Raw genomic sequence first — 14,464 nt, 5'->3', positions numbered from 1 at the left:
ATCCCTTTCCCATGATTTTGTTTTCATTTGCCCTAACAAAGTATGACAGGGGAAAAAATGAGTTTAGATGGATATTTTATTATTTAATTGATCAATCAATTTTGTTTGCATAACTACCTAAAAGCGGAATTTTATTCTCTTTCCATGTGAATACTGAAATGGTGACAAAGGTAATCAGAGTAAGAGAACTAAACTAGCATATCTCATTTTCTTTAACAAATAAAATATACACACTAGAATGTGTAATGGGTTAGCTACTAAAAAATTCAAATGAGATTTTGAAGACTATAGGAACAATCACAGTGCAACAGAGATGAGCTGACATGTTATTAACCTGTTTAAGCATTCTTGGTGCTTCACTGCTTGGCCACTAGCTGAATCTTGACATGGTGGAAGACGTTAGATCTAGGACAGCATCAAATTGACTTAGAACCATGCACATGAACCAAAATGCAGGCAAACACTAAACACTGCTGAGAGCATCCACCCCAGGAAGGACTTTACCTGTTTATGAAAGAGTACAATACAGAGAAAAATCATTACTATATGGCTCAACAAACAAGATCTGCCACTTTCCATCTTCCAAATAGCCTAATTTTCTTTAGAGTATATGACCAGGAGTTAATAAACTTTTGCCTTTTGGACATAATGTCTATTCTATTGAAGTTTTTTCTAGAGAATATATCTGCCTCTTTGAGAGTAAGTTTTTCTATTTGTCTATCCTCATGTCAAATAGATGAAAAAAGCTTTTTTAACATACCTTATTTTTTTATATTTAATTAATAGTGATTGATAATGACAAATCAGGGAGCTCTGGTGGCATAGTTCACAGGGAATTGCACTGCTAACTGAAATGCCACATATGTTCTGGCAGTTCCAATCCATTACCTGCTCCAAGGGAAAATGACAGGCAATCTTCTTCCATGCCCCAAAAAGAGCTAAGTCAGTTCCAACTCAAAATGGCAATGAGTCTGGATGAGAATCACAATACTACCAACCTGATTTTCTCAATTCCTATGTACCCATGTCTCACTTCATAGCGTATCCTTATGTTAACAAACAAGAAAAAAAGAAAACTCACCTTCCAGAAGCTCCAGGCTAGCACCACCACCAGTGCTCACATGACTAACTTTATCCTCCGTGTTCCATTTGGCACAGCAAGTGGCAGTGTCTCCACCACCTATTCAGTGAAAGCCAGGTAAAAGGGCAAAAGGAGGAAAGAGCAAAATAATTGCCATGAAAACTATGAGGTAGTGGACTCTCAAGCTCAAAAACATAGCTTATAGAACACTGAACTCCATCTCATCAAGAGGTATCTATTTCCATTATATACTTAGGTAACTCTCAAGATTTACACAGGGCCATGAAACCCAGGAAAAGTTAACCACTGCCCTTCTACCTTTCTCTGATCAGATTTCTGCCATGTAAAAGACCCCTTACCTATAATGGTGATGCAGCCCCTAGAAGTGGCTTTTACAACCTCATCCATGAGAGCTTTGGTTCCCTGGGCAAAAGCTTCCCATTCAAATACTCCCACAGGTCCATTCCACACAATCTGCTTAGCACGAGCAACAGCTTCAGCATACTTTTTGCTACTCTCAGAACCACAGTCCAAGCCCTAAGGAGTAGAATGAAAATAAGAGTTACCATGCTGATTAGAAGACTACCACATCTCCCAAGATCAGAAGGCTAAATCAGTTTCTTCTAAAATAAAAACTCTTCTGCTGTAAATTACAAAGCTGAGCAGGTCCTTAGACAAAAAAAAAAAAAAAAAAAAAAAAAAAGTCCAAGGCAAAAACCTCAAAAGTTATTTGATAAAGACATTTTTCTTATTGTCAGTTGCTGTCAAGAAGCCTTTAACTCATGGCAACCCCATGTACAATGTAAACAAAATCCAGCCCAATCATGAACTATTTTCACAATCAATATTCTCAAGTTCATTACTGCAGCCACTGTGTAATTTGAGTGCCTTCCAATCTAAGGAATTCAACTTTGAGCAGTATATTACATAATATTCTATTAGGATTCAAAGAGATTTTATTGGCAAATTTTCAGAACAAGATTATCAGGTCTTCCACTTCAGTGAAACTTGTCCACCATGGGTTTTAAATACTCTGTTGGTATCTGAAATACCAATGGCAAAGCTTTTAGCATCACGTGCCCTTGAGTAAAGCACGACCCACAGCAAATCTATGAACAAAAGAGCTGAATCTTGTTCTAGTCTGTGGCATTCTCATACTTCTTGACACACTAGAGCCCACTGTGGTAAGTCACTGTGTCAATCCACCTGGTTCAGGGTCTTCCTCTCCTTTGCCAATCCTCTGCCTTTCCAAGCATCATGTCTGTATCCAAGGAACAGCTTCTCCTAGCAACATGTCCAAAGTATGTGAGGCAAAGCTTTATCATCTTTGCCTCCAAAGAGCACTCTGGCTGCACTTTCTTCAAGACATATTTGTTTCTTCTTTCTGGCAGTCCATGGGACATTCAGTACTCTTCTCCAACACCACAGTTAAAAGGCAACAATTCTTCTGTTACCCTTATTCATTAGCATCATAGAAACTAATAAACTAACAGACTATAAATTGGCAGGTGATGGAAAATATTCCAAGACAAATTATTTATGATTATAAAGAACTATTTTCAACAAGGGTCAATTCTTTCTCTCCCCAAGGTACAAGTAGCAACATCTGGAGGCATTTTTTGGTTTATCTGGAAACATCAAGCACGATACAGTAATACAATATTGCTGTTGGTTCCTACATATAGTGGCATTATGTAGGAAAAAAGTCTACTGCTGTGAAATGTTCACAACTGCTGCTACATTATTGTAGCCAATGTGTCAACTCATATTGATGGTCATTTCTTTTTGAGTTTGTTTGTTTTTTTTAACTGATCCTCTATTTTATCAAGCATGGTGATATACATAATAGTCCTCCACAAAGAAAAACTATCTGGCCCAAGATGTCAACAGTACTGACAAATTAGATCAATGGTTTCTAAATTTTGGAATGCATCAGAATCACATGGTTGTTGTTGTTGTTATGTGCCATAGAGTTAACTACAACTCAGTGACTCCATGAACAACATATTGATACCTTGCCCTATCCTGTGCCATTATCATAATCCAACAACCTCAAACACATTGTTACAGTCACTGTCTCAATACATTTTGCTGAAAGTCTTTTTCTCCTTAAGCTTCATCAACCTTGCCTCTAATAAGCATCCTGATTACACTTCTTCCAAAACAGAATTGCTTATTCTTTTGGCATTGCATGGGATATTCAGTATTCCTCTCCAACACCACAGTTCAAAGGTAGTGATTCTTATTCAAGATCTAACTTTCAGATACCTAGGAAGCAAATGAAAATATAATGGCTTGGGTCAGGTACATCCTTTAAACTGACATCCTTGCTAAAGAGCACTTTGGAGAGATCCCTGACAGCAGATTTTTCCCCAATATAACACATCTTCATTTCTTAACTGCTGCTACCATGGTTGCTGATTGTGGATCCAAGTAAAATAAAATAACTGACAACCTCAATCTTTTCTCTATCATGATGTTGCCTGTTAGTCTAGTGGTAAAGATTTGTATTTTCTTTAGGGAGAAAATATTGAAATTGTCAACAATTTGTCTATCAGTTCAACAAAAAACAGTGACTTATGTGATATGGTAAAGCTGTAAATTATACTATCAGTGTTTCAAATACCAGCAGGGTCACACATGCTGAAAAGGTTTCAGTGGATCTGAAACCTGTTCAAGATTCAGCATCTTATTACTCCATGTGTCCTGCAGCACAAACTCTGGCATATTTCTCTGAAAAAAGAGCACACTAAGAAGAATGAGGAGGAGGCTGCAGAGTATGCTAAGCTTTTGGCCAAGAGAAGGAAGGAGGCCAAACAAAAACGCCATGAGGAGATCACCAAGAGACAGAAGCTGTCTTCTCTGAGAGCTTCTATTTGCAAATCCAAATCCAGTAAAAAAATAGATTTTCTAAGTGACAAATAAATAAGTTCACATATTAAATCTAAAAATACATAAATAAAATACATTCACCAAACACTAAAAGCCAAAGATGAAGAATCTGAGGATTTCTAATGACTTATGTAGTCTGAAATTGATAAATTATTCAATCAAGATACATTAATAATAACAACTAGTAGCTGGAATACAAAGATTGGAAAGAAAATAGATCATTAAATGGAAAATATGGCCAGAGATCACATGATATCATTTTGAACAATGATTTATTCACTGCAAATGACTTTTTAAAGTGACTATCCTTATGAACTTGCCAAATAGAAAACCCAGGAATCAAATTGACTACTTCTGTGGAAAGATAATGGAAAAATTACAATATCAGCAGTCAGAGTAAGGTCAACTGTGCAAAAGACTATAAACTGCTCATATAGAAGTTCAAAATGAAGTTGAAGACTGCTAGGGCTGCAGAGCTGCTCTCCCTTCCTTTCCCAAAATAGTCACTGAAATGTTCCAACCAAAGGAAGCAGCACCTAGGATGTGCTGGGTCACCCTAATTCCTTTTCACTCCTCTATGGGCTTGATCTGCCTCCTGACTGCCCTTCTCTGAATTTCTGAGAGGACATCCTTCTCCAGGGTTTACTGCCTCCTGCCATTGCTGGCTTTCCAAACAACACAAGACCAATTCTGGGTAAGTGGAAGCAGTTCTCCTCTCTCGGGTCTCCTGCTTTCTTTGTACTCTAAAAGTACTAGCACTAAGCCAGATAGATCCCTCAGACAAGTGGCCAGTCTCTCTCAATGCTGGGGATGCCCACATCATGAGACCTTCTCATGAGAACAAAAGGAAATTAAGGAACACCTTTTTCCCTTCAGTCCCTCTCTCTTGGAATCCCCACTACTTATCTCTCTCCCCAGTCATGGGAGCCAGCCAATCCTTCCCATCTCGAAGCACTCCACTGGGGTGTCTCCTCCACTCCCTTGATACTCAAGAACACAGCATAGCCACAATAGCAATTAAATAGGTCTCAAGAGCCCAAAATGTGACACTCAAGTTAAACACCCTCAGAGACTTTGACAATTTCTACCAACACAATGGCAAAAGGTCAGAAATCCCCTATGTTCAGGCCTTCTTTGCTTTCCATACTATGTCCTTCTCTGTCAAAACTGCTGTACTTATCAAATTATTTTAGCTCCAAGCCTTCTCCCCTTTCTAATCAAAACTCCCTAACCTTTGATCCCTCTGATCTCTCAGTACCCCCTATTGCTCTTGCTTCCCCACCTCTGCCATACGCAAATGTAGCCTCACCAGGAGGCCCTCTCCACCTCAGACTCAAAGTCCCCCTCCCTTTTTCCTCCTCTCTAGCTTCTCCCAGATTCAGACAGAAACAGCAGCCAAACTTTTTCACTCTCTGCTTTTCTCTCTCCCCTCCCTCATTCTGTTCTGCCTTTTAGCTTAAAAAAGAAAAATCTTCTGCAACTAAAATATCTCTCTTCCTTTTCCAACCCTGATCTATAAAGAAAACATCACCTCACTTCGTTCTCTGATCCCAATCCAGCACATCATCAAAGTGTTTCAACCAACAGACATAGTTAGATATACACAGATGTCTATTCTCAAACCAGGCAATCTAACAAAATGCAGAAATTATCAAACATTATCATTAATGCCACACATAAGTAAATCAAGCTAAAGATTATTAAAAAATGGTCAGAAGAGTACTGCAACAAGGAACTTCTAGAAATTAAAGGTGGATTCAGAAGAGACCATAGAATGAGGTATATCATTGCTGATGTCAGATTGATATTGGTTGAAATATCAGAGAGATGTTTACTTGTGTTATACTGACTATGCAGACGCTTTCAGCTGTGTGGATCATAAATTATGGTCAACATTGAGAAGAGTGGGAATACCAGAATATCTAACTGTATTCATTCAGAATCTGTGCATGTACCAAGAAGCAGTTGCTCAAACAGAACAAGGGAGATTACTACATAGTTTAAAATCAGAAGAGTGCATCAGTATTGTCTCCTTTCACTATCGCTATCAATCTGCATGTTGTTATTATGTGTCATCAAGTCAGAACCGACTGCTAGCTGATCTCCAGCAGGTTTTCAGAGACAATAAATCACCCAGGAGGAGACTGTCTATCCTTTTCCCACAGAGCAGCTAGTGGATTCAAACTGTGTACCTTTGGGATTGCAATGCAGCTTCTTACCACTAGGCCACCAGAACTATATGAAGAAGTTGGCATCAGAACTGAAGGAAGACTCATCAACAAGTTACATTACGCAGGTAACACAAATCTTGCTTGCATAAAGTGAAGAGTAATTGAAGACTACCTTTCACCTCACCATCAAGAAAACAAAAATCTTTACAATTGGACCAACAGGCAACATTAAGATAGAGAAAAGTCAATGTTTTTATTTTAGTTGGATTTACAATGAGAACCTATGGAAGCAGCAGACAAAAAATTAAAAAAATGTACTGCATCAGACAGGCAAATTTATTGTCAAGGACCTAAAGTGTTAAAGAACAAGAATGTTTGTTTAAAGATTAAGGTGCACCTGACCCAAGTGATGGTATTTTTGGTTGCTTCACATATATGCATGTGATAATTAGAGAATAAAATTGAAAGATCAAAGAAGAACTAATGCCTTTGAACTGTGATGTTATAGAAATTTGCCCTCATTTTGAAATTATCTTCATCACAACCACCTTCAATGCTGCTGATCCCAATTCAGTGATCCTATAGGACAGAGTGGAAAAACTAGCTACCCCATTAAGTTTTGAAAACTACAAATCTTAATGGGAAAGTAGCCAGCGGGTTCATACTGTCATCCTGTCAGCAGCCTTACACTTAACCTGCTATGCCACCAAGGCTTTTTTTCTTGCACTAAAAAAGTAGACTAAATAAGAATCATATGTATCTGAACTTACTCAAATTCTGACAGGCACAGGAGCCGATTGTATTATAAACTAGAGAATGCTTGTAATTATATTAGACTTTTAATATACACATATATATTTTTTCCTGGCTTATGATCAGTATACTTATACCACTACCGTGTTTTCATTTGACTCTACCAGCTGCTTTATAAGAAGAAGATAGACAATCTTCCACATAATTTACAGCATCAAAAACCCAAAGGAGGATCAACTTTGAAATCAGTTCCAATTTAATGGTAATGAACAAATGAATGAAATTTATGGGTACTAACAGCCACATCATCTTTCTCTCTCAAAGTAGTTGGTAGGTTCAAATCAGTAACTTCTTGATTAGCAGCCAAGGGTTCAACCACTATACCACCAAAGCTCCTTATACATGTTTCTGGGCAGTAACATAATCCACAATAGCCCAAGTCATGAAAGTACTTAGCACAATACTTAGCACAGTAACGGATGAAAAACAAAATTTGGTTTTGTTCTCCTGGTCCACATTACTGATAAAGATAGTAATCTATTGAATTTCCACATGAATGTCCAAAATCAATGGCCTCACTTTTGGAGCCCTCTCTGACAAAAATTACCAGTCTGGACTGTTGTTAAAAAAAAAATTATTGGTTAGATTAATGACGGAAAGATAATCAGAAACTTTCTGCTCACTTATACTATGAATTACCCAAAGTCACTCACCATCCAGCCAGCAGGTATACCAGAGGATACAGTGGCTTGACCAGTTTTGGCATTCTCATCAAACTTGTCAGCAGTGACAAAATCAACAGGCAAGGTAATCTTTACACCATTTTTCTCAGCTTTGGACATCAGATCTTTGACAATCTTGGCTCCCTCTTCATCAAACAGAGAAGTGCCAATCTATACAAAAGGTCAAGATAATGATTAGCTTATAAATTAAGAATTATCTCAAAAAGTGGGCAGGAACTAGACACAAGACAAGATAAAAAGAATATGGGGGGAGGGGTGGGCAAGGAGAAAAGTACAATAATGAATGAATGGAAATCCAAAGTCTGTAAATTTTCATTAAAATAAGGAAGGGAGGGAGGAAGGAAGGAAGGAAGGAGAGTGTTAGGGACTTTTACCAGCAGCTGGTTCTCTTTTTATACTTGAGTAACTTACTATTTATCATGGAGTACTATTTGACATCCACTTGCCAGTTTTCCTACCTCCATATTATTGAGCACTTTAAGGAAGGTAAAAGCCATTCCCCCACCAATAATCATCTCGTTGACTTTGTCCAGCATATTATTGATCAGTTGGATCTTGTCTGCAACTTTAGCTCTAGAAGAGAAATTGGGAATCATCACTAAAAGAACAATTCCATAGAGAATTCATATTAAACCTGGACTATTTCTGTCAATGTACATGTACAGAAAAAAGCATCCCACACTAAATGCCAAAATTATTTGCTGACAGTGCTGTTTCTCCAAACTAAAAGACCAACATTTCTAACCAAGAAGGGCTTAAAAGAGTTACTCTTTTAAATCAAGAAATCAAGTATTCAAATAGATCTATTTCATGACTTTCTGAAAGAAAAAAAAAAGGGGGGGCCAAAATTGCTCCTTGTGTTCAAGATCCCTTAACCCACTCAATACTGTCCTAACCTTAGAATCCTGATCAGACTTTACACTAAATAAATATATATTGAGCTAGAATAGTCAAGATATTCCTAGTCTAAATTCACACCCTTAGGAGTAATCTTAGTTATTGGTATATTACATTTATTATTCTTCTTTTGGAACACTAAATCTTGAGCATCTCAGTGGTCAAAATAAAGCTCTTTTGGAATTTATAGTCTAGTAAAAGGAAATAAAGACAATATATACAGATGCACTATTCAGATTTCTAAGAGAAAAATATTTTTTAAAATATTGAAAATTAAGCAAATTTACTTGACATATAATCTTTAAAGGGAGCTCTGGTGGTGTAATCTGTAGGGTTATGTGCTGCTAACCTGTCTGGCAGTTCAAATGGCTCTGAAAGTGATAAATAGGCCATCTGCTCCTGGGCAATTTACAGTCTCAGAAAATTCACTGGAGGGTCAGCTATAAGGCAGTCTTGACTCAATGGCAATGAGTTTTTTTATATAATCTTTAATGTCTGTTCCCTCCCTATTGATAATAGCTTGCCTCCCATATACATTCCTACATATCTAAATCAAACTTAGGTCACTTCAGGTCTCAGTTTCTCTTCTCATTCAATAAACAATAAATTGTCTGTGAGAGGTCCTATGCTAGGATTTGTGAAATGGAAATATGAAATAATAGTGATTTGGGGAAAATGGATGATAAGAGATTGCTTATTGTACTTCTAAAGAGTTACTGTCAAAGATTAAGAATTGATAAATGGATATTTTGTAATTACATACAAACATCACATAAAATAAAGAGAAGATGCCATACACACACACACACATACACACACCCAGGATGGTAGCATGTGGGGGGATGGGGAGTGAAGGAATTAAGATAGAACCAAGAGGAACTTGGGGAATCTGAAAAGACAGGGTAATAGTAGGGAGAGATCAATGGTAACTAATGTTATAAAACACAATACATATAAAAATGATTGTACGAAACACAATGTGATTAAAGGAATGTGTGAGACAACATACACGAATGAAACACAATAAAGTTTTTGTATGCAAACCATTAAAGAAAAAAAGGGAGGAAAAAATTACTCAATCTCTTCTACATAATGTGGAATATTCTACAGTTCACAAAATCAATAGAATAAAAAATTATAATGGGGACTATTACAGAAATAAAGATACCCAACAACCAAACTCAGGCCTTGGTTTCATAGTGCATTACATATTGGGATGCTAAAGAAATAGTCATTAATTCAAATTCCCCAAGCAGACCACAGGAGAAAGACAAAGTCTCCTCTTATAAAAATTTAAAACCTTAAAAACCAACAGAGGGTCATCATGTTGTTGTTATTGTTAAGTACAACTCTTGCGACTCTATTAACAAAAGATCTGAACTGTTCTATCCTGTGCCATCCTCACATGGTAGAGGGTCATCCTCTCCATCATCTACCCTCCATCATTCCTAACATCCTGTCCTTTTCCAAGGAATAGCCCCTCCTAGCAACATGCCCGAAGTATGTGAGGTAAAGCCTCATCATTCTTGCCTCCAAAGAGAACTCCAGCTGTACTCTCTCCAAGACATATTCATTTGTTCTTTTGGCAGTCCTTGGGATGTTCAGTGCTCTTCTACAACACCACAAATCAAAGCCATCAATTCTTCTGTCATCCTTATTCATTGTCCAGCTCTCAGATGTATAGCAAGTGACTGGAAAGACTATGGCCTAAATCAGACACACCTTAGTCCTCAACAATTTGGAGAGTTCCCAAATTGCAGACTTTCCCAGAGCAATATGTCTCCTTATTTCCTGACTGCTGGTACCAAGAGTGTTAACTATGGATCCAAGTAAGATGAAGTTGTTGAAAGTTTAAATCTCTTCTCCATCTACCATGATGTTGCCTATCAGTCCAGTGGTTTGTTTTCTTGACACTGAGATGCAATCCATACCAAAGGCGGCATTCCTTGATCTGCAACAGGTGCTTCAAGTCCTCCTGACTTTCAGCAAGCAAGTTTGTGCCATCTACATAACAGTTATTGATGAGGCTTCCTCCAATCCATTCCTCTTCAGAGCCCAGTTTCTGGAATAACTTGCTCAGCATACAGATTAAATAGGTATGGAGAGAAAAAATATTACTCTGACACACTCCCTTCTTAATTTTAAACCATGCAATGTTCCTCTGTTCTGTGTGCTTAACAGCCTCCTGGTCCAGGTATAGATTTTACATCACCACAATTAAGTGCTCTGGTACTCCCATTCTTCTTAATGTCAGCCACAACTTGATCTACACAGTCAAATGCCTCTGTATAGTCAATAAAGCATAAATAGACATTCTTCTGGTATTCTTTACTTTCAGCCAGGATCTGACATCAGCAATGATATCCCATTAATCTCAAGGTCAAGGTGTCGATGAGCACTTTCGGAAGCTTACTAACCTGGTTTATAACCTTTTGACTTTCCTCAACATGACTGTGTGGTCTGTAATATACCGCATTAGATTTTGGACCCAGTAAAGCACGAAGATTGTTTCTGAGATGAATAGAAAGAGGTATGGAAATGTGAGGGACATGTCTGACCTCATGGGAAATGGTTCTGTGTTATGGATAAAGGTAAGATATGGCCTGTCCCCAAATGGCCCTTTCTTTTTTTTACAATGTTAAAACTATTCTCTCTCCACCAGATGCTCTGCTGGAGAAAGAGGGGCAATCTCCTTCTGTACCAGTCAGATCCTATTTGACGGGACATACACACAAAATAATAATAATAAAATTTAAAAAACCACAACCTATTCTCTCAATGTCTATACTTATTTAAAGGTTTCCACAAGAAAACTTTTTAGATAAAAATACAAATTTTCTAAGGAAAAAGCTGTTAGCTATGAAATATACCAAAAAACTTTTTATACTCAAACACAGCTGTTTCTGGTTGAGTCTAAAATCTAATCATAAGCACTAGGTGGCACTCACGCCCATATTCCAGGTCTGCAGAAGGCCAAAACTTCAAAAGTTCAATTCCTAACCTCCAATGAAGCAAAGATTTGACCTTCATAATCTCACAAAATGGGTAAACCTTCTAGGAACATACATTTTTACAAGGACAAAACACAGATTAACCACCTAGATCCATCAGAATTTTTTTCCCCCTGGATCCTAAAACTGGGTTCATTAAAGCAATAGTTACCTGAAATTGGCACCAACGAGTCAAATTTCATAGGAAAAAACTAAGTGTGTTCAGTCCCCTGGAAAAGCTCAAGCTCACTGCTGTCAAGTCAGAACCAACTCACAGCTGACACTACATTGGGTTTTCAAGGCTTTAAATCATACAGGAAAAGCTTGGAAAAGAAATTGCACTACTAACCAGAAGGCACATGGTTCAAATCCACCAGTTGCTCTGTGAGAGATAAATGGACAATCTCCTCTGTAATTTACTGCCTTTGAAAACCTGTTGGAGGGTCAGCCATGGGTTGGTTCTGACTCAAGGGTACTTAACAACAACTAACATTCATAAAAGAGTCAGGGACCTCCAGTACCTCATATACTCATACCAAGTGAAAAGTATCTCTGTGTCATCTTGCAGTCTTCTGTCCCTACTTTATCATCTAAAACCTATCTCCAGCCTCAATCCTAAAATTCCTACTTTAAACAAAGTCACTAAAATAGTATTATCCACCCTTTTCATAGGAAAAAATGTAAATTGACATGGGATCTGGAAAAATTAGGGAGAAATTATATTTTAAACCATTTTGTGCTTCAGTATTATTAGATATCAATCTATGGTAAATCTTTTCCATTCTTTCCTTTAGATCATTTTCTATCTTTCTCAGCTCTGTTCTCTGTATCATGAAGCTAATCTGCACAAATTTTACAAACAGGCTCTCTTACCCTCTGGCATCCAGTTGAATTTCAGTCAACTGCGTAAGGGTGCATCCACAAGAGATTAGAGGGAGATCAAGTGATCATAAGCAACAGTTCCTGTCAGAAGGCTCTCAAATTGAGCCCCACTTATGCCTTCAGGACCAGTGCTAGCCCCAGCTCCATCCATTTTGGAGTTGCCATACTTTCACAAATAGTTCCATCATTAAATCCTTAATTTTCCAGTTTATATATACTATCTGGAAAAGTGTGGCTTCAGGTTTAGAGGTAGACTCATCAACAATCTGCATTATGCAGATGACACAACCCTGCTTGCTTAAACTGAGGAGGACCTGAAGTTCTTGCTGCAGAAGTTCAAGGACTGCAGCCTTCAATATGGATTGAAGCTCAACATCAAGAAAACAAAGATTCTCACCACTGGGACAATTGGCAGCATCAGTATGGATGGTGAAGAGATTGAGATAGTTAACAGTTTTAGTTTACTTGGCTCTACAATCAATGCTCTTGGTACCAGAAACCAGGACATTAAAAGAAAAATTGCACTGGCAATGTCTGCTGTCAGAGACCTCTCCAAAGTGCTGAGGAGCAACAATGTCAGCCTGGATACTAAGGTGCACCTGATCCAGGCCATGGTCTTTGCAATTATTTGCTATGCATCAAAGAGCTGGACAATGACTAGGGAAATAGAAGGAGAGTTGATGCCTTTGAGCTTTGGTGCTAGAGAAGAGTATTGAATATACCATGGACTGCTAGGAGAACAAACAGGATCGATCTAGAGAGGATGAACAAATAGGATCGACCTAGAGGGTGAAACCAGGCTGCTCCTTGGAGACAAGGATTCTGAAGCTTCGTACGACATACTCTGGACATGTTGCAAGGCAGAATCAGTCCTTGGAGAGGGATGTCATACTTGGGAGGGTGGAGAGATAGTGCAGGAGAGGAAGACCGTTGATGAGATGGACTGATTCAGTCACCAGGATAATGGAGATAGGTGTGTTGGAGACAATAAGATTGGCAAGGGATAGAGCAGGGTTTAGGGCTGTTGCACATAGGATCGCTATGAGTCACAAGCAACTTGACAGCACATAACAACAACATCTGATAATAAATCACTCAACTTATGGTCTCAGGCAAGGCAACCATGCTATTTAAATCATAATCTTAAAGGGTTTTTCATACCCGCCCAAGATGGCCAGGAAAGGTCGCTCTGGGTTCTCCAAGGCCTTGGCAAAGTAATCCAGCTCTTTCTTCATCAAGAAACCACCAGCCTTCTGTGGCAGATTCACTCCCACCATGGAACTATAAAAGACCAAAGACATTCTCAATCATTTTTCTCTAAAGACTATCCCCTTATCACTGAAATATTGACTTCTAAGACTATGGTTTTTCATTCCTAGTGTTATCATTGGGTGTTGTCTAGTCTATACCAATTCATAGTAAGCCACATAGTAAGTGACAGAAAAGAACACCACCAGAGTTTTCTTGGTTGTAATCTTTATAAAAACATAATCAGATACTTTTGCAAAATGACTATAGATATGAACAATCAACCTTCCAATTAAGAGCTAAGCACTTTCTGCAACAAAAGCACTTAGGTGCAAGATAGTAGAGGGTCAAGGGGAACAAATGAAAAGAAAAGATGTTAAGTAGACTTAAAAATCACTCTACAATCTTCAGCAGGAAAAGGATTACTCAGAATAAAGAACAGGAAAAGACTGCTCAATTCACTTACTACTGATAAAAGTTTTGGTCTCACAGAAAACAGGTGAACTCTACTATGAAATATCCAAAGAAGGAAAAAAATGTTAAACATTTGCTTTTTGATCAAGGAAACTCAGTAAGAGCCACAGTAGTAGCACCAATTAGATAGAAACTCAATGGGTTATGGTATAATACAGAAATCTCCAAAATCAACCCACAGTATAGGATACTGGAGCAAACAGGAATAGCGTTTTCATTAATCACTGGGCAAGAATACCTGTGGGCTCGGTGAGCAGTGCCAAAAGCATCATTTACATAGACATCCCCTAGTTTGGACAGTGAAGCCTGGAAGGCTTCTATTTCAGCTGGCTT

At 38.1% G+C, this 14,464-nt stretch overlaps 1 protein-coding gene across 1 annotated transcript in view; it reads right to left on the bottom strand.

Moving 5' to 3' along the window:
* Positions 1–463: 463 nt before the first annotated feature.
* LOC102855083 (phosphoglycerate kinase 1-like) overlaps positions 464–14,464 on the bottom strand; it is a 42,803-nt gene continuing 28,802 nt past the window's right edge. Inside the window, exons 5-11 of the mRNA XM_006902189.1 lie at positions 14,370–14,461; positions 13,571–13,690; positions 8,099–8,213; positions 7,611–7,790; positions 1,441–1,618; positions 1,082–1,180; positions 464–504 (exon numbers count right to left, since the gene is read on the bottom strand). Of these exons, the coding sequence (XP_006902251.1) occupies positions 464–504; positions 1,082–1,180; positions 1,441–1,618; positions 7,611–7,790; positions 8,099–8,213; positions 13,571–13,690; positions 14,370–14,461 (825 nt within the window). The remainder of the gene's footprint in view (positions 505–1,081; positions 1,181–1,440; positions 1,619–7,610; positions 7,791–8,098; positions 8,214–13,570; positions 13,691–14,369; positions 14,462–14,464) is intronic.

This window comes from Elephantulus edwardii, unplaced genomic scaffold (assembly GCF_000299155.1).
Source record: "Elephantulus edwardii isolate Elephantulus edwardi_28Jun2011 unplaced genomic scaffold, EleEdw1.0 scaffold00378, whole genome shotgun sequence".
In the NCBI taxonomy this organism is placed as follows: Eukaryota; Metazoa; Chordata; class Mammalia; order Macroscelidea; family Macroscelididae; genus Elephantulus; species Elephantulus edwardii.
Note: the sequence above shows the minus strand (reverse complement) of the source record. Positions and strands in the feature narration are given on the sequence as shown.